The sequence below is a fragment of the Giraffa tippelskirchi genome, chromosome 6 (assembly GCF_054371585.1).
Source record: "Giraffa tippelskirchi isolate mGirTip1 chromosome 6, T2T-mGirTip1v1.2.pri, whole genome shotgun sequence".
In the NCBI taxonomy this organism is placed as follows: Eukaryota; Metazoa; Chordata; class Mammalia; order Artiodactyla; family Giraffidae; genus Giraffa; species Giraffa tippelskirchi.
Genome location: NC_137280.1, coordinates 73,783,817 through 73,801,652, shown reverse-complemented (window position 1 = coordinate 73,801,652; position 17,836 = coordinate 73,783,817). Strand labels below are relative to the sequence as shown.

The 17,836-nt window shown below is 54.0% G+C and overlaps 1 protein-coding gene across 7 annotated transcripts in view; it reads left to right on the top strand.

Moving 5' to 3' along the window:
* Window positions 1-535: 535 nt before the first annotated feature.
* Window positions 536-17,836, top strand: part of AGO2 (argonaute RISC catalytic component 2) — an 86,721-nt gene continuing 69,420 nt past the window's right edge. For 3 of the 7 annotated variants that reach the window (XM_081504125.1, XM_081504126.1, XM_081504130.1), the window contains exons 1-2: window positions 536-687; window positions 17,095-17,231. In XM_081504125.1, coding sequence (XP_081360251.1) covers window positions 17,096-17,231 — 136 coding nt within the window. In that variant the 5' untranslated portion in view covers window positions 536-687; window position 17,095. Of the gene's footprint in view, window positions 688-6,097; window positions 6,267-17,094; window positions 17,232-17,836 lie in introns of all 7 variants that reach the window. The other 4 variants (XM_081504129.1, XM_081504127.1, XM_081504131.1 and 1 more) reach the window with 2 other exon arrangements.

Below are 17,836 nucleotides of genomic sequence, written 5' to 3'. Positions count from 1 at the left end.
TGGGGAAGGGTGGGCCCGCGCGCGCCGGAGAGGCGAGGGCTGTGTTTTCTTTTCTTTCTTCCGGGTCTCGGGGGCGGGGGTGGGGGCCGCAGCGCCGTGCCGCCCGCTCCGCCCAGTCGGAGGAGACGTCGCGCTTCTGAGTGGCCGCAGGGCCCCCACTGCCCCGCGTGCGGCCCCGCTGCGGGACCTCGAGCCATCCTCGCCGACGCCCGCCCCGGCCGCCGCGCGGGTCCGCCCCGCCCCTCCCCGCCCCTCCCCGCCCCTCCCCGCCCCTCCCCGCCCCTCCCCGCCCCTCCCCGCCCCTCCCCGCCCCTCCCCGCCCCCGCCGCGCGGTCCCCGCCCCCGCCGCGCGGTCCCCGCCCCCGCCGCGCGGTCCCCGCCCCTCCCGCTCACTCGCCCCGCCCCTCCCCTCCGCCCCGCCCTCTCCCCTCCCCCGCCGGCTCCCTCGCCCCTCCCCCTCTTCACCCCTCCCCCTCCCCCTCCCCCGCCCGCCCGCCCGCCCGCCGCCGCCTCCGCCCGCCGCCCCGGCCGCGTCGGGTAAACCTGTTTGGCAGCCGCGCCGGGGCGGATCGTGCGGCCGGCGGCTCCCTCGCGGCTCGCGGCGTCGGGGCCCGTGGCGCGCGCGCGGCCGCCCCTCGGCCCCGGAGCCTCTCCGCGGCGCCACCATGTACTCGGGAGCCGGCCCCGGTGAGTCCGCGCGCTCCTCCCCGCGGCGGTTGGCGGGCCGGGCGCGAGCGCGGCGCGGGCGGGCGGGGGACCGCGGGCCTGGGGATCGGGGGGCCCGGGGGTTGGGGGGCTGCCGGCCGTTCCCTCGGCCCCAGGGCTGACGCGCGGCCCCGGCCTCCTCCTCGGGCCCGAGTCGTCGAGGCGCCCCGCGCGGCCTGGGCCCTCCCCGCGCCCCGTCTCCGCCGCGGCCCGGCGGGCTGGGACCGGGCCGGAGCGCGGACTGGGCCAGGCGGCCCGCATGTAGGCCCGAGGCCCGGGCGCCCGCCTGCCCGGCCTCCTGCGCCCGGCGCCTGGGCCCCTGCGCCGCGCAGGGCTGGCGGGGCCGAGGCCGGGGCCGCGCTCGAAGCGCTCGGGGGCGGTGAGGCCCCCGCCGGGGGCGCCGAACTCGGGGTGCGGGCGGCAGGGGAGGAGCGCGGCCGCTGGGCGCAGACCGAGCCGCGGCGAGCCTGGAGCGCTCCCAGTTTCGTTTTTCTTTTTGCCAGCACTTCTGCGGCCCCTTCTCCGAAGGAAAGTCTGGAAATGCTGAATTTTGTCCAATTCTTGCTGGTAGTTAGGACCGCGGACAGAGGGATAGGAAGGCGCCCTAAAACCCTAAACCTGCGCGCGTCTCATTTTCATTCCAGACACACAGGCTCCTTATTCAAGTGTTAATTGCCTTTTACAATTTACTAGAGGAAGGTGAGGAGATGTGCTGATTTCCTTAGCATCGTTTCTCACTAGCCGGCCTCCCTTTCTTTAGAAAAGTTCTTTAAAACTTAGAGCAGTAACACATTTTTTAAAGAACTTTTTTGGGGGGATGCAGAGTAGAAGGGCGATTAACTTGCTGGGCCAAGAAAATGGTCAAATGTTGTTAAGCTTTTTCCCTTCTCCCGCCAGGCACGTGGCTTCTAAATTTCCCGCTGGCCCTGCCACTTGGACAGGGCATATCCTGTCCCCTTTGTCCAGCAGGCTCCAGCCGGCTGCAGGCCCTGCTGTCTGGGTCCTGCCTTCTGTGGGCCCTGGCCCTCCCAAGCCTCCTGCTGCTGGGGCTTTGGAGGGACCTGTTCAGGCTCTTCTGATCCATTTGGATCCCTTAACACTTTCTGTTCACAAACAGTCTTGTGCCTTGTGAATACTCACTGTCTTGTTTTCTGATGTCACTTAGTTAGAAAGCTTCTCCAAGGCTGAGCCAGAGCAACTTTTAAATTGCTCTCAGCAATTTGATAGAAGAATGGTTTTAACTGTAATCTGAAAGGTGACTCAGCCCTGGTGGGGAAAGGCCCAGGGCTCCAGTCACAGTCCTGGGGGCAGACAGACTTGGCTTCTTAGAACCCTGGGTGGGCAGCACCCACCCATGATGTGGCAGGGTAGCACCCACACCTGGGTGAGTGAGAATCTCCCCGCCCATCCCTCTGAAGGAACCCAGCAAGTCTTAGCCACTACACTGAACATTTTTTCAGATTTTTAGTGTAAAAGTTGGAGGCCCAGAAAAAGTGAAGAACCTTGGGGAAGGTCAAGCTTTTGTGTTGTGTCTGACATTAACTGATCCACTGGACAGCTTGCTAAGTTGCTGGTGGTCATTTTGAAGATGGACAGCAGGGGCACAGAGAGGTTATGAGCCTTTCGAAGGTCATCCAGCCAGCCAGCAGTAGGATGATGTATGTGATTCCAAGCAGACTCTCCATATACTCCCTTTAGAGAAGTGGCTCTCAGTCCTTCTGGCCTTGACCCCCAGGAAGAAACACCTGTTACATGTAGACTGAATCCGGTGCTCGGGTGTTAGAGTATAATTGAAACACGAGCTCAGGAAGCACCACTCGCCAGTGCTGTGTGCTCTGCACTGGGATATTTTCTTGTCTATTTTATTTTCCAAAAAGCTTTAGTTCTCTGGATCTCCAGGCTCGTTCCGGGTTCTCCATGGCTCTTGGAAGAATCTTGCTCTGATGTGGACCTGTGCATCGTGGCCTGGTGGGGAGGGGGCCTCTCATTCACTGTTCGCAGATAAACCTGGTCTGAAATCCGACAGCTTTGGTTGAAAAAATAAATGAGTCTGTAGGATAGTTCTTAGCCAGTGAACAGCAGGACGGGAATGAACGCAAATTTCAGGCTCTACAAGCGTGCTGTAATTATAAGGCTGTGATGCAGTACAGTTTTATTCTACACACTCAGGCTTTTAATTTTATTTAAGAGGGATATTTGGAATAGAGTCTCTTTGGTGAAACTCTTTTTAATGTATTTCCTAATTTAGAATAATAAGACATTTGAACTGGATTGTAGGAAAAATTACAAATTGTTTTGCTACTTCCCATTTTAATACCCTTATAAGTGACTTACTAAGTAAATTAACTTAAAACATAGAGTCCTGTTATGGACTGTGTTATGCCTGTTAGAAATGCTATTATGTATGTGAATTGGTATCTGGACTCTAAAGTTAGGTAGTTACTATTTCTTAGGTTTTTTTTGTTGTTTATTTTTTTAATTATTCGAAAGAATTAGTGGTTTAGGATGGGTGGATTCTCCAGTGACCCTGAACCTTCATAGATGAACTTTTTTTTTCTTTTTTTTTCAAACCACTTAGAGACCTTAAAAGGAATCTCAGTAACAAGCCCCTCTTGAAGGGGGCTTGTTGGTCGGTTTCACTGTGCTCACTCTTGTGGGTTACATTCCTCACAGACTTGCTACAAAGTAACTTCTGCCACATGGAAGGCTTGTTGGAAAGTTGTCTGAACAGGATTGTGACTTTAAGAATGAGGGACTTTCACTGTGGTTTCTAGAGTCATTTCACTCCTCCTGCACCACGCTGCTTCTCTCTCCCACCCTAGTCATCTCAAAGAAGATATGGGCCAGTTACTGGGCCAGCCTCCCAGTAACGGTGCACCTTTGCTGAATAGCAGACAGCGCTTCGCCTGGGGAGGGCTGCTGCAGGCTGCAGGGCATGGCTGGCTAGTGGTCCAGCTTCCCTTGATGGATCTGTTAAACCGTGAAGAAGGATTTAAGTGTGAAAGAACAAAAAAATGTGAAAGATTCAACTCCTAAAACTTATGCAGTTCAGAAGAATATTATTTCCTGTTAACTTCAAGTTTGTGTCAGAGTTTTTAAACTGCCAATAGGGTTTATTCTTTATAACCTGTCACGCAACATGACGGCAGGGTCCCAGTCTGATAAAATATATTTTTGTTTTGTGAATTGCTATCGTGAACACTCAAAATGTATCACTTGACTTTTAAAACAGTATCTATTGTGAAATAATCTAAAATACACAGAAGTACAGTGACTGGTATCATATGCTCCCATTTATTCATCACCAGCCTCAGCAATTATCAAGATTTTCCACATTTGCTTCACATCTTCCCTTTCCCCCATTTTCTCTGTGGAGATAGTCTAAAGTGGATTCCAGCCCTGTGGTTTCACCCTGAATGCTTAAGTACCGTGTCTGAAGGATGGGGGCATTTAAAACTCAATGCTGTTGTCACACTTAACAGTCCATAATCAATTTCTCTCATCTCAGAAGTGTGTTTACTTCCTGGTTGTTTTGAATCCTGAATTTTATTAAAAGTTCACACATGAATTTGGTTTTATGCCTTTGAGGATCTTTAGACTCTCCCGCTACCCCCCACCCCACTGACTTGTAAGATCTCTTCTTCAGAGGGTGTGTATCTTTTCCCCCAGTTTCCTTTAATTGTTTCTAGAAAGAAGCCGGCTGTTCAGGGTCCCTGGGCTTCCTTGGAGAAGGCTGATGGGACCCAGCCACTTGTGACTTTAATTCAGACACACTTATCTTCAGCGACATTTTGGGGCCAGCCACTTGGCATCTTCAGCATTCAATGTGGTAGAGCCCGCTTTTTACGCGGGGCTGTTTCCGCAGAAGGGCTGCGGGGTGAAGAGGGGAAGCCTTGCCTCTCCTGCAGCTTCTCTCCTCCTCATCCCCAGGAAGAGGGAAGGACCAGCAGGCTGTGTGGGGAGAACCGTGCGTCATGTTTGCACACGTTGAGTTTGAGGTTCTGGGCGGCTGAGGTGGCACTGGAGGTGGAGGATGGGGTCTTGGGCTCAGGCAGACACGAGTTCATGGACCCACCTGCAGCCTGGGCTCAGGGAGTGGGACCTGGCGCCCACCCCACCAGCTGGTCTCCGAATCACCCAAAGGCTTTTCTCCACCTCTACCCCTGAAGACCTAGGAAATTACATTTAACAGATGTCCCATGTGCTTGCTTTTTAGAAGGAGCTCGAGACCCATTGGTGTTGGGAGGCGGGGTGGGAGAGGACATTGAGATGAGCCTAGAGCAGCCCCCACAGGGCACTTTCATTGGGGGTTGGCCGCCCAGGAGCAGCCCATGCCTGAAATACACCTTGGAGATCAGCCCCCAGAGAGTGAGGTTGCCGGCCGGGGTGGGTGGGGGTTTGGATGTGTGTCTAGGTGAGAGTGTGGGTGTGCTGAAGGGGCCTTTATGATGGACCATAAGAAGTTAAGTTTAACTCTGGTTCCCTGCCTGGTAAAGCTTAAAGGTCTGATTGAATGATGACCTCCTCTTTCATTGACTGTAGTTATGGTTCATATTGCTGAGGATGCAACTTAGAATTGGGGCAGAAGGAGGCTTCTATAGGTTGTTACTGGGGACTCCAGTGAATTCTCGGTGAAAACTGTTCTGTATCCATCTTTAAGAACCCATAGCAACAAACAAACAGAACTGTGGCCAGGTTACAACCAGCCACCTTAGGGATCCAGGTACTTTCTACCCGACTCTTTCTCATTGTATCTGAATTCTTCTGTCTCTCGGAGCCTCCTGCCTCCCAGGCAGTCTCCCAAGGGGCATTGTTTTGGGGGTCTTTCAAGTTACTTCTGAGTGTTTCAGCTCTGAGCTCTAGTTCTTAGAGAGTTGCACATAAAAGGTCAAAATACTGAGGTTCATAGGTCAGAGTCATTTGAGATGTTCTGTCAGCTTTGACTCAAAGTGAAACGGTACAGCCTCTGAGAGTTGGTTCTCACAACGTCATGTTCATGTTGGTGGAGGAGCTTGAGCCTAGCTGGCTGTTCGTGTGGTCGAGGGCTGGGTGGGGGCCTTTGTTTGCGTGTGAACTGGGAGAGGGGAGGCCCCTGCACTGGAAACTTGCTTAGCCCCTTCTCAGGCCCCCTGGGTCAGCCTTGCTTTAACCGAGCTTATGTAGGACGCGAAGGTGGCAGGGTGTTTGGTGTGACTGGGGTGCTTTGTAGCTGGGGCTCTAGGGGGCTCAGAGACCGGCCGATACTCCTGACTCAGCAGCGCCGGTGTTCTCAGGGTCCTTGCTGCTGCTCTCGTGGGCTGTGCGCCTGTCCACGTGGCAGGGCGAACGGGGCCAGGGAAAATGGAGGCCTTCTCCCGGCCTTGCAGGCGGTGGCATCGTTTCCTTTTTGTAGGAACAAACGAACAACAGAGAAGTACAAGTAAGAAGTGGAAAGAAAGCAAAGGAAGATGCTGAGCGATGAAAAGGACAACTTTGGACAAAACCTGGGCCGTCGGCGTGTCTGCCGGGAGCTTCTGGGAGCTAGGTGTCGTTGTGACGCAAGCCCAGAGCACGGGCTCCAGGTCAGGCCAACCTCACTCGAGTCCTGGCTCCAGGACTGGGTGCATGCTCAGCCTCCCTGGACCTCAGTCTCCTCCTCATGCAGAGAAAGAGCGCCTGACGGTGGAGGTGTTCTGGTCAGGGAGAGGACGTGGGAGGTGTCTCCTAGTTATTGCAGTTCCCTCCCCTCCATGGTCAGTTTATCCTTGTGTCTCCTCTGCACACAGTGGCTTCTACCACTCTGGTTCCGCCCAGTGACCGCTCCTCTCCATGACCCTCCTGGCTGACCTCTGGGTCTTTCCTTCACAAGCCCTAAGAGCCACATTGCTAATAAACGCCACAGGGGCTGGGTGGCCACAGCTGCTTTGGAGGCTCAATACCGGGGTAGTGAAAGGTTAGCCCTGATGCTCGGAGCTTGTGTTCCTGGCAGAGTCATTTGGAGCAGACCCAGCTGTGCAGCGAAGCATCTGCAGACAGGACTGGGCAGTGGATGGGCATGGCCCACGGGGGCGATGCTGAAGGAGCACCAGGCTGTCTGCAGGGGGTGAGCTGGCAGAGCTGGGTGAGCCAGGAGACGCTTGCGATCTGCTTGCGATCCCACAAGGTGACCAGGGCCAGGGGACGTCGCTGGGACCTTCAGTTCCCTCTGTGTGCTGCTGCCCCAACAAGTGTGCCGCTTGTTAAATGTGAATGCATGTGGCTCAGTCCACGAACATCACATTAGACTTGGAGGGCATCTCAGGGCAAGGCTGGTGATTACAACTTAACCTTGAGCTGGAGGTGTTGGAAGCTTTTGGGGGTGAATGGCAGGAGCACGAGTGAGGGAGGATGGAGACGCGAAGCAAGTCGTGCACAAAAACGGTGGTTGTAAAGTGTGCCTGGGGCCCCTGCCTGGTGTGCTGTGCGGGGCCCTGTGGCACGGTGGCCAGTGCAGCTGCATTGAGAAGGCCTCTTGGAGCAACCTGGGCCAGAAGAAGAGGAGAGAGGAAAGTCAGGCTGAGCTCAGAGTCTTTGGGGGGACGTGGAGCCCAGGAGCAGCTGGACAGAGTTTTCCCAACGATGTCCGTGGGCTGGTGGAGTCAGGGAGCCGGCCCAGAGGGGTTTAGCTGGGGTCCACTGGAAAGTGTGGGCAGAGGAAGGAGCCTGTGTGCCGCCCTGCCTGCACTCACAGACAGCCCCATCTCCCCAGGACCCCTGGTCCCCATCCCGCCCCTTGGCTCGATGCAGATCCCAGGTGTCTCCGGTCATTTCCAGCAGGCCAGAAGATACCTGTGAGAGAGGGGGTCTGTCTTCCCCTTCCCCGCCCCTCCCCTAACCCCTGGTCACCAGTGTCCCGCACCACATGCTCACTGTCCAGGTCTGTTCACAGTTGGTTGAATTGGGATCCAGGTGAGGCCCACGTGTGACTGGCTGACGCGTCTCTTTGGTATCACCTTCAAGTGAGAGCTTTATTGAGATGGAACTCATGTACCTTTGTTGTTTAGTCGCTCAGTCGTGTCTGACTCTTTGCGACCCCAAGGACTGTAGCCCGCCAGGCTCCTCTGTCCATGGGATTTCCCAGGCAAGAATACTGGAGTGTGTTGCCACTTCCTCCTCCAGGGGATCTTCCCGACCCAGGGATCAAACCTGTGTCTCCTGCATTGGTAGGCAGATTCTTCACCACTGCACCACCTGGGAAGCTCAGTGTAAAACTCAGTGTGTTTTATTTAACACATTCAGACTTGTGCAGCCATCACCACAACCTGACTGAGGACGTTTTTGTCTCCTGTTCCCAAAGAAAGGCTGTATGTGTTAGCTGTTGTTCCTCAGCCCCCTACCCCAACAGTCACACTCGGTCTCTAGTTTTTGCCTTCCTCTTCCCCGGGGCTTACTATTGCTGGGCTGAAGACACTGGCTCGTGTATGGTATCTCGTCTCCACCGATTGGACTTGGCTGATGGCATTTCCTTGGTGTAATTCAGCATGTTTGTCTGTCCTGTGTGAATTTCCTGAAAATTAGTGGTCAAATCCAAATGCAGGTTCTACTTTTTTGGGTTCTAGTGCTTTTTTTTTTTTTTTTTTTTGGTGTGAATACTATCTGTTGTTGATTGTTAATCATTAGGTTCCATTAATTCATTAGAGTTGGTACAACACTTATGCCCTGTTTCCACAACAAAAACTTCCCCTGGCCAATCGATCAGATTTGGATCTGTCTTGAAGGCAGAGGAGTGTCGGTGAGCAGCATGAATGAAGGCAGGGCAACCTGCTGAGAAGAGAGGTGGCCCAGATAGGCGGGCACTGGGAGTGATGTTAGAGGTTTTTGGGTGGTGGGGTGGTGATGCTGTGGGTACTTGAAGGTGAGCTGAGGGTAGGGCTCTTTTGTTCTGTAGGTTATGGGGACCCTCTGAGAGCATTTGGCAGTTGTGTTGCAGGAAGGGGTGGTCTGGCCTGGTGGCAGGAGTCTTCGTCTGGGTCTGGTGGGCATGTGGTCAGGTTCCCTGTTGGTGGCAGGGCAGCGTGTGTCTGGGGCGGGGCGAGGGGTGAAGACCATGCCCCCAGCTGACCTGCTGGCCTCTCAGTGCTGACCCCAGGAGGAAGGAGCAGCAGGGGTCAGTTTTCCTTTATAGATATGCTAAATTTAAGGTGATTCTAAGAAATCTGGGAGAAAAAAAAGCGGTGGCCTTCACTTTGCATCTTTGTATAGCACCCAGTGTGCTTTGTCTGATGGGGTCTATCTCCTTTGTAAACTCCCTTTGCTTGCCGCCCAGCACCATCTTGGTTATCTTTTGTCTGTTTCTGATGTCTACCGTAGTCTATTTTCTTTTTACTCAATAAATCCTTATTGCAGTCAACTCCTGGTTGTTCAAAAGTTAGACCTGTTGACTTGAAACTTGTGTACACTCTGAAAACCTTGACCCAGCCCGCCCTGGCACTCTGCGTCTGGAGTGGAGGGTGACCCCGCAAGGATGCTGGTGAGTCGTGTGGAGGAAAGTGGATCAAGGGGGCCACTTGCCAGTTGATTTGCTTAAATAGACAGTGGAAGTGGACGTCCGTGCAAAGGTAAATGTGTAACCTCTCAGAGGCAGGTGGTGGTCTTCCCTCCACGCCCCGCAACCTCTCCGTTTGCCTCTGGTGAGTAAGTGGGCTCCCGGTGTTGTGAGATTCTCTGATGCTGAGCCACACTGACCTGGCCAGTTGAGGCAGAGGCAGTCAAGGCTAAGCGCCTCCCTCTTGGCTTCCTTAGATCTTGTCCAAAGCTGTGCCCTCAGGAGACAGGCCTGGAAGGCACCCAGTTAGAAGCTCTGTGGGCATGTGGAGCGGGAGCCTGAGAAAGCTCCTGCGCCTGGTTTTAGCCCAGTGTCTTCACGGAGTGAGTGCCTCCCTTCCTGTGAGGGTGGAGTGTGTTAACACCTGTTCAGCCCAGGGCAGGGCTGGGCGGGTGTGGTGCTGGGTGGGACGTGGGCGGAGCTGTGGTTTCACCAGGTATGGGGTCCTGTGATGCAGGGCTGGTGAGCCACCTTCTCTCAGTGACAGGAGTCTAGAGGTGTGTTAAGGAAAAGCGCATGTCTGGGTGAAAATTCTCTGAGAAACAGTGCTGTGAAGTAAATAGAAAAGATGGTGAGAAATTTGGCTGTAAAGCTACAGGAGCTCTGGGTGGCATTTTTCTTTTCTTTTTTTTGTCTTTTGTCTTTAGAAGAGAAAGAAAGAACTTGGTTGGCTTTTTAAGGGATTTGAGTCTCGTTTCAGCAGGAGGCATCTCACCTGAGATGATGGCAGTCCTGGATGCTGGAGCATCATAGCAAGAAAGGGGCTGAGCCCAGTCTGGGCTTATCACAGGAGGAGGGGGCACCCAGACGGGTTTATCAGCGTCTGCCACGGGGGCAGTGGGTAAGGGTGGCACCCTCCCGGGGGGCCTGCAGGTTGACATCCCTGTGGGACGAGACACACCCTGCTGATCTATCTGATGGATCCTGGTGTCGTTCCAGCAAGCACTTATTCGAAGAGTAGTTTCTATTTTATTTTTGCGTGTTTTTCTGAAATAAGATATTTTTAAGTCCATGTTGTAGAGTGATGGCTGTTGAACTTTGCAGAGTTGCTTTTCGGGGGCGGGGATTCTGACTGGTGCTGCAAGGTGCTGGCTTGGCTCCCTGGCTCCAGGCCCCCAGGCCCCCTGCTCTGCACGCTCAGCACAGTTAGGAAGGTCTTCCCTTGCCTTAGCTTCAGGACGGGCCTGCAGCCCTGGCTGCAGCTCTTTCTGTTACTTGTGTGGTCTGTCCCAAGTGTGTCTGAATGTTAACAAAGGCAGAAAAAAAAGATCATCAGTGTTTCAGAGAAGCCGTGTTTCTCAGTATGTCATAGGCTCTTTTTTTGATTGAGGGGAGACTCACACAATAGAAACCATTTTAAAGTGGACAGTTCAGCGGCATTGAGTGCATTCAGTGTGAGGTAAGCATCGCTTCTGTCTAGTTTCAAAGCATTTCCATCACCCCAAAAGGGAACTTCCCATTAAGCAGTCCCTCCCCATTCCCCACTCCCTCCAGCCCTGGGAACCACCAGTTCTCATTGCCTGTGGATCTGCCTCAGCTGGATATTTCACGTAAGTGGAATCATAAAACACGTGACCTTTTATGGCTCTTTTCCCTGAGCGTTTTCAGGGCTCGTGTCTTAGTGTGTATCAGCACTTCGTGGTTGACCAGTCCGTTATGTGGCTGTATCACAGTTTGTTTATCCATTCATCTTTGATTGATGGGCGTTTGGGTGGTTTCTACCTTTTGGCTATCGTGGCTAGTGCTGCTGTGAACATTCGCCTGCAGGTTGGTGTGTGGCATATGTCTTCATTTCTCGGGCGTGTGCCAGGGGTGGAACTTCTGGGCTTTACTCTGTGACTTTGAGAGGAACTGATGCACTGTTTCCACGGAGTGGTTTCGGTTTCTCCGCATCCTCACCAGCACCGATTACTGTCATCACAGCCTTTTAGAAAGTGAAGTTAGTAGCGTAATATATCACGTCTGGCATATTTTATTACTTACCGAAGTAGAAAAAAATATTAGATTTAGGTGTATTTTGCCCAGATCTACCTAATAGCTGTAACGTACATCCATTTCTTTGTGCTAGAGTTTAGAGGATGTTTGGAACCTGGACAACTAGATAAACACTGTAAAGCTTCATAATTTAACAGGGTGGGAGAGAAGGTAAGAGTCCAATATCCAGCTCAGGCCTGTGTGTCTGAAGTCAAAAGTGTTCACCCTCTGGGTACACACGGAGTGCCAGCTATGTGCTAGGCGTCTTGCCCAGTGCCCAGGGAACAGGGCTGGGTGCAGACCACGTTGCTCCTGCGTCCCCCCCACCTCCAGCTCACTGAGTCAGGAACACAGGGGAGCATCATCCAGTCACCACAGATCCCTGGGAGACGTGGGAGGAGGGCACATTCCAGAGGGAACGTGATGGGGAGCCTGGCCTGTGGGGGTGGGGGTGGCAGGAGACGCGGCCAGGGCAGAGGCCACCCTGAGCACTTAGGTTTTCCTCCAGAACACTGAGGGCAGGCGTGAGACACGCACACATGCCATATGTGTTTCCCAGGAGCCCCTGGCTGTGGGTGGAGAACATGTGGGAGGGGGCTTGAAGATGCCTGAGACTGGCACACTGGAGAGGCTCCAAGGGGGCCGACGGAGCACGTGGGGGTCAGGAGGCAGGTGGTCTGGAAGATGTCTGATTGCTTTGGGGCTTGGCTGGGCGATGAGGCGGTGCACCGGAAGAGGTGGGCAGATTTAAGTTGAGTCTGCCAGCTTTGAGAAAAAATTTTGTGTATTTTTTTATTGGAGTATAATTTTGAGAAAGAGTTTTAAAAGACTTTTTAATAAGGAAGAATTCAAATATTCACAAGAGTAGAGGAGACGACAGGAGGGCTCAGCCGTGCCACTCGGCCTGGTGCGTCAGTCCCTCCCTGCTCCCCTCCCTTGCTCCTGGAAGCGTGGTGTCACTGCGTTTGTCAGGATTCATTTTCTATGAGGGAATGTTAGCCTTACAGGAAAGGAGCCAGAGGTACAGGATTCCCACACCAGCGCCCCCCGGTGTCACCCTCTTGTATCGTTCATTCGAGGGCAGTTAGGAAAACTAGCATTGGTCCAGTGCTGCGAGCTCGTCTGAAGATCCTCCTCAGGCTTGGGTGTTAGTCTGACTGGCATCCACTTCCTGGACACTCCCTGTCCAGCCTGGGGGCCTGCCTTCGTTTGCTGTCACGGCCCCTCACCGTCTCTACTCTTGAGCAGGCTGGAGCCCCTCTTTTCCTCTGTCTTTTGTGACCGCGCTATGGGCGCTCTCTCAGACTGCGCTGTGTCCTCTCGGCTCACCCCCGTTGTTTTCTGGTGGCTTCCCTTCTGGACCTGCAGGACACTCCAGTCTCTGTGATTTTCCTGCCTGGTGCATTTCATCAAGGAGCCCTGGTTCTTCTTTTGTTGGAGAAACAGTGTGTGAAGCTTGAGACCTGGGTGGTGAGTGTGCTCCTAGCCATAGGGTGTCCTTGCTTCTGCTTCTCAGTGGATACGGGATGTACGTGTACTCATGCCTGTACATATGCATAGGTGTTTTTCGCTGGCCTTGCTGATTTCAGTCCAGTATCTCTGGGTTTACTCTAGCTTTCCTCTTTCCTTATTTATAGCTTCTTCATCAGATAGTTGGGTCTTCATCAGATAGTAAGAAGTCTAGGTCTCATTGCCCTCAGTGTATTTGCTTATTTGTTTGGGCCAAATATACACGGAAAGTAGTTTTAGAATTGCTGCCCATCCCTGGGGAGAGACAAGCTGCTACCTGGAGAGCCGCTCAGCGTCCAGCCGGGGGCACTCAGTCAGGGCATCTTCCTCCTGAGTTCTCCCTCTGCGCTCTTCTAGTAAATGAGAGATTCAGCTTAGGGACTTCGCTGGTGGTCCAGTGGTTAAGGCTCCAGGCTCTCACTGCCGAAGGCGTGGGTTCAGTCCCTGGTCAGGGGACAAGATCCACAAGGCACACAGTGTGGCCAAAAAAGGAAGCAGAGGAATCCGGTTTAACATTTGTGAATGGTAATACGCAGCCCGGCGTGAGATGAGACTGTTACCTGTGTTGCGGTTGAAATCGGAAACGAACTGGGCAGACTCAGGACCCCGCTGTTGTAGGTGCTGCACTGGTAACCGTTAGCGTGGTGACTGGGTGCCAGAGCCGGCTGCTGGGAGGGCTGGCCGTCCCCCCGCAGAGGCAGAGGCACTGTAGGAACAGTGAGGAGCCTGCGTGCGCCGTGGGTCACTGGCTCGCGTGGACCCCGAAGGCCGGGGTGGCCTTCCTGGGCCAGGAGCCACAGCGTGCCCCCCGGCAGGGCCCGCACCCCACCCCACCCAGGGTCTGCCTCGGAGCTTTCTCACCGTCAGGAGGTGACCACGGCACTGTTGCCTTTTGGTTCCGTTTTTTTTTTTTTTTAATTATTTTATCTTTCATGATAAAAGGAATACATGCTTATTGCAGAGAATTTAGAAGATACTGAAAGAAAAAGAGAAAAAAGACCCACGGGTAACGACCCTCGGAAGAAGGAGTGAATTTGTTAACAATGTGTATGTGTCTGCTTCCAGATGCTTTTTCCTGTACAGTCATAGATAGCTGGGGGCAGCCTACACTGAAAATTTTGCGTTGTTCCTTTTCACCTAATACCATGAGTGCTTCTGAGGGCCGTTTACATTTGTTGGGGGATGTTGACAGTGATGTGGGGCGGTGGCTCCCGGGGCAGCACGGCTTGGTGCCTGTGGCTGCGTGCCCCCCGGCCGTGGGGCCGTCCTCGCCGCGTCTCCCCAAGGGCGCCGTGCAGCGCTCCCCCAGAGCCTTGGCGACAGTCCGGCGGGTCCGGCGCCGTGGCTGCGGGCCCCTCACCACCCCGACACGCCCTCTGAGCATGCGCCTCTCCTTCAGCGCCCCCAGTGAAGTGCCGAGGGGCAGCCGGGAGTCCCGTCTCTCGCCGACTGGAAGCTGCCGGAGGGCGGGACCAGGTCTCCTGGCTGCATCCTCAGTGCTGTTGCTGGGAAGCAGGCCATGGGCTCTGTCTGGTGGATGGGTGTGTGTGTTGGAGACAGGTGGCTTAGCAGAAATGAAGCACAGGCTCTTAGCTGTGCCTGCCCTCTGTGGTTAATTACAGATGCCCCGTGTGTAAGGTGGACTCCGGGACCCCTGTGAGTCCCCCTTGAGTGGGCGCTGGATCCCAAGGCTGAGAGCCGCTGCACTCCCCTCCTCAGGGGAGCCCCCGGAAAGCTAGCAGGGCCCCTGCGGCTGCGTCCCTGTTTGCGGCATCTCATTACTTCTGGTGCCTGTCAAATGGGGGTGAAAACTATGTATTCATGTAAAACGATGTATCAGCCAGCCAGCAGAACAGTTGTCGACACACTGTATTATATTTTATATATAATGTAGAGAGTTATTTAGTTACAGCAAATGTTGATTATACATACTTACTCATAATCATCAATGTCATATGATTGTTTCATTACGTGTGTTCAATGTGCCTGATTGTTACAGGGATTGTATTTAACAGCCGTTTTATTGTGACGGTAAAATGAGTTAACATGCAAACGTGCCTGCTGTCCCTGAGATGTGCTCAACGCATGTTACTTCTTATTACCGCAATGATTGTTTTGTTTAGTTGCTAACTCGTGTCTGATTCTTTGTGACCCCATGGACTGTCACCCACCAGGCTCCTCTGTCCATGGGATTTCCCAGGCAAGAATACTGGAGTGGGTTGGTGGTGTTAGTGGGTGGAAGAGATGTCTCAGCTTCTTTGAGGAACGTGCCCTTCTTGGGGGAATTTGAAAGTGACACTTAGAGGCCCGCCCATCTGTGCCAGCACTGCCCGGGGCTGGTGAGGGCTGCACGAGGTGGGCATGGCTGAGGTGGTGACGGGGGTTGGGTGGGGAGGCTCCTCTCTGACCCGGACCCTGGAGGTGGAGAAGTTGGACAGGGCTTGGTCACGGGGGTGCCTGTGCAAGGACACGGACCACGCAGTGCGGACCCCCATAGCTCCCCAAACACTGCACTGGTGAGCCCCACATCGCTGCACATCCATCAGTCCACGGAATTGTGTTCCAGAAAGACATGTCCACTGGGGCGAGCTTCGATTTGGATATTAGAGATTACAAATTGATACAGGTGAGTGGTGTAGCATGTGTCTCATAAAACGCCCTTCTTCGGACAGGAACAGATGCTCTTGTACTTCTAACTGGCTTTCCCATCTTTGGTCCCAGTTGTTTGCTTGGACATTGTCAAAGTCGTTTCTAAACAAAGCCCCAGAAGAAACAAAGCAGACCCGTTCGTGCTGTAACTCAATAGCGTGTTTTAATTTGAAGCAGGCCTCCTTGTGGACTGTGGCCGTGGTGCATGGAAGGGGAGCATCTCGGCGTGTCACCAAGCTGTGTGGGGAGCTGGAAACCGACCCTTGCCAGAAGCTCGCCCCTTTTTCTAAATAAGCAAGACTACCCTGAGCGTGTTCAAGTTTCCCCCAACCTGTGTTTATCTCCCCAGCATATGCCGCGCTCCGCAGAGATGAGTGTTCTAACCTGGTGCGTGGTGCCCTGTACCCGGTGCCTGAAATGCCCCTGCTGGTCCACTGGCGGGGAGGGCCCCGCTTCTTGGTGTCAGTTCTTGGGGGTTGCTTCTGCCGCTGCTCAGGTGGTGGTTTCAGGGTCGTGCAAGGTGGGCCGTGTGCTCGGTGGTCCCCCGCTGGGGCCGGAGGCGCACTGGCGGCCACCTGTGGGGCCTGGGGCCTGCGTTAGGTAGCTGGTGGAGGATGACCCCTGGTTGGCCGCTCCTGGGCCGCCAGGACCTGAGTGCTGTGTGGTGGCCTGTCACCATCCACTTTATTGCATTTTTTTTAATTTTAAAAGTGGTTTGTTTTCAGTGTTTGCATTTGGCCTGTCGATACTTGTATCCTTACGACTGAGAGTGCTGTTCACAGCATGATCACGGTACTTAGGAAGCAGTTAATAGTGGGCCGTGCTGAAAGCTATGAATGACCAAGTGGTGCTGGCCTGCAGGGAGTGGCCACAGGTCCGTGCGTGAGGAGGGCGCTGGTGAGACTCACCTGTGAAGTGGCTTCAGCTGCCAGGTGTGGACTGCGAGGTGCGGGAGGTCAGCCAGGGGAGTGTTGGCCGCAGGAGCTTGGTGGGCATCCTGCCAGCCGAGTACCAGGCACTCAGGTGCTTTTCGAGTGTGGACTCAACCCTAGTGGGACTTGTTACCCGCCCCCCCCCCGCCCCCCACCATTTTAGAAGAGAGGAAACGGAGGCACAGAGTGCTGGCAGGGCACACAGCAGGAAGTGCCGGATCCCGGATTCAGATCTGGGCAGCTCTGTGCGGCCCTGACAGGTGGGTGAGGGCACTGGGGTTGATGAGCACCCGGGGAAAGCAGCCGCCTGGCTTTGCTGCAATTATGCAGATGTACAGGACGTTGTAAGGGCATTCCGTGTAGTAGGGCAGACTTCATTACACAGTAAAAGGGGAAAATGGACTTAGCTTAGGTGGGTTTGGATTTTCCAGTGTTTTAATTAAGGAGCGGTCAATTGATTTGGGGGGTGGGGAGTGGAGGGATGCTGTTTTGAATTGGTGGATACTGACTTGCATTTGGGTTTCTGAGTCTTTTCTGGGGCGTGGTGCCCTGGTTTGCCCTGGAGGGAGTTTCCGCTAACCATCCTTTGCTGACATCTCAGGTGCTTTCTTTTTTTTTTTCCTCACACTGCCTCTGCCGCTCACCAGTCATTTTCACGTGCTTTGGTGGGGGGTGATGACCAGGATGGGGTGATAGGGGAAAGGCCTTGTGAAAACCCAGCTCCTGGATCTCGGCACCCGTTTTCCCCACTTTTTACATCAGAATGAAAAGGACTGTGCCTGGTGAGTTCCAGAGGCCCAGATGCTGCTGCTCCCCTTGGCCTGCAAGACGGCCGTCACCCTTGGTCTGTGTCATCATGACGGGTCACTGTGCTGAGACTCAGCTCCACCGTGTGGCATGTAAGTGCAGGAGGTTGGGGGACAGGGTGTGGGTTGTCATTGCTGTTTGTACGGTTAATCTGAGGAACAGGAGAGCAGGCTGTGGCCCTTCTGAAAGTCTGCAGGGGCCTTCCCCTCTCCTCTGTGGTCTTGTGACCCGTGGAGATCCCGAACCTGGTGAGGACCAGGCCCCAGCCAGTGACCCTCCATCGAGGTGCCCATTGGGAATGCTGTTTGCTCCCTGAAAGTGGTGAAGAGAACCTGTTTGCTTGGATCTTGTCCCTGGTGAAATGTTAACGTATTTTGAAGTGGATGATGTTTGACTTGAGCACTTGATGAATAGTTGTTTAAACTGAAGTAACTGGATACTCTTGGAGGTAACGTGATGATTTGCCAAACCTCAAAAAAAAAAAAAAAAAAAACCAAAGCGGACAGGAAGTGTGCACGCTGCATGCATCTCTGTATTACCAGATCCTGAGAGTTCACTGCCCACACAGACCGATCCCTACCTTCTCCCGACCTGGGCTGTTTACACTAGGAGAAAGCTAGCAGGGTTCATACAATGACGTGTGTAAGTCGGTTAACCATTGAGGCATGTCCTGGATCATTTCAGTTCCTCTGGAACA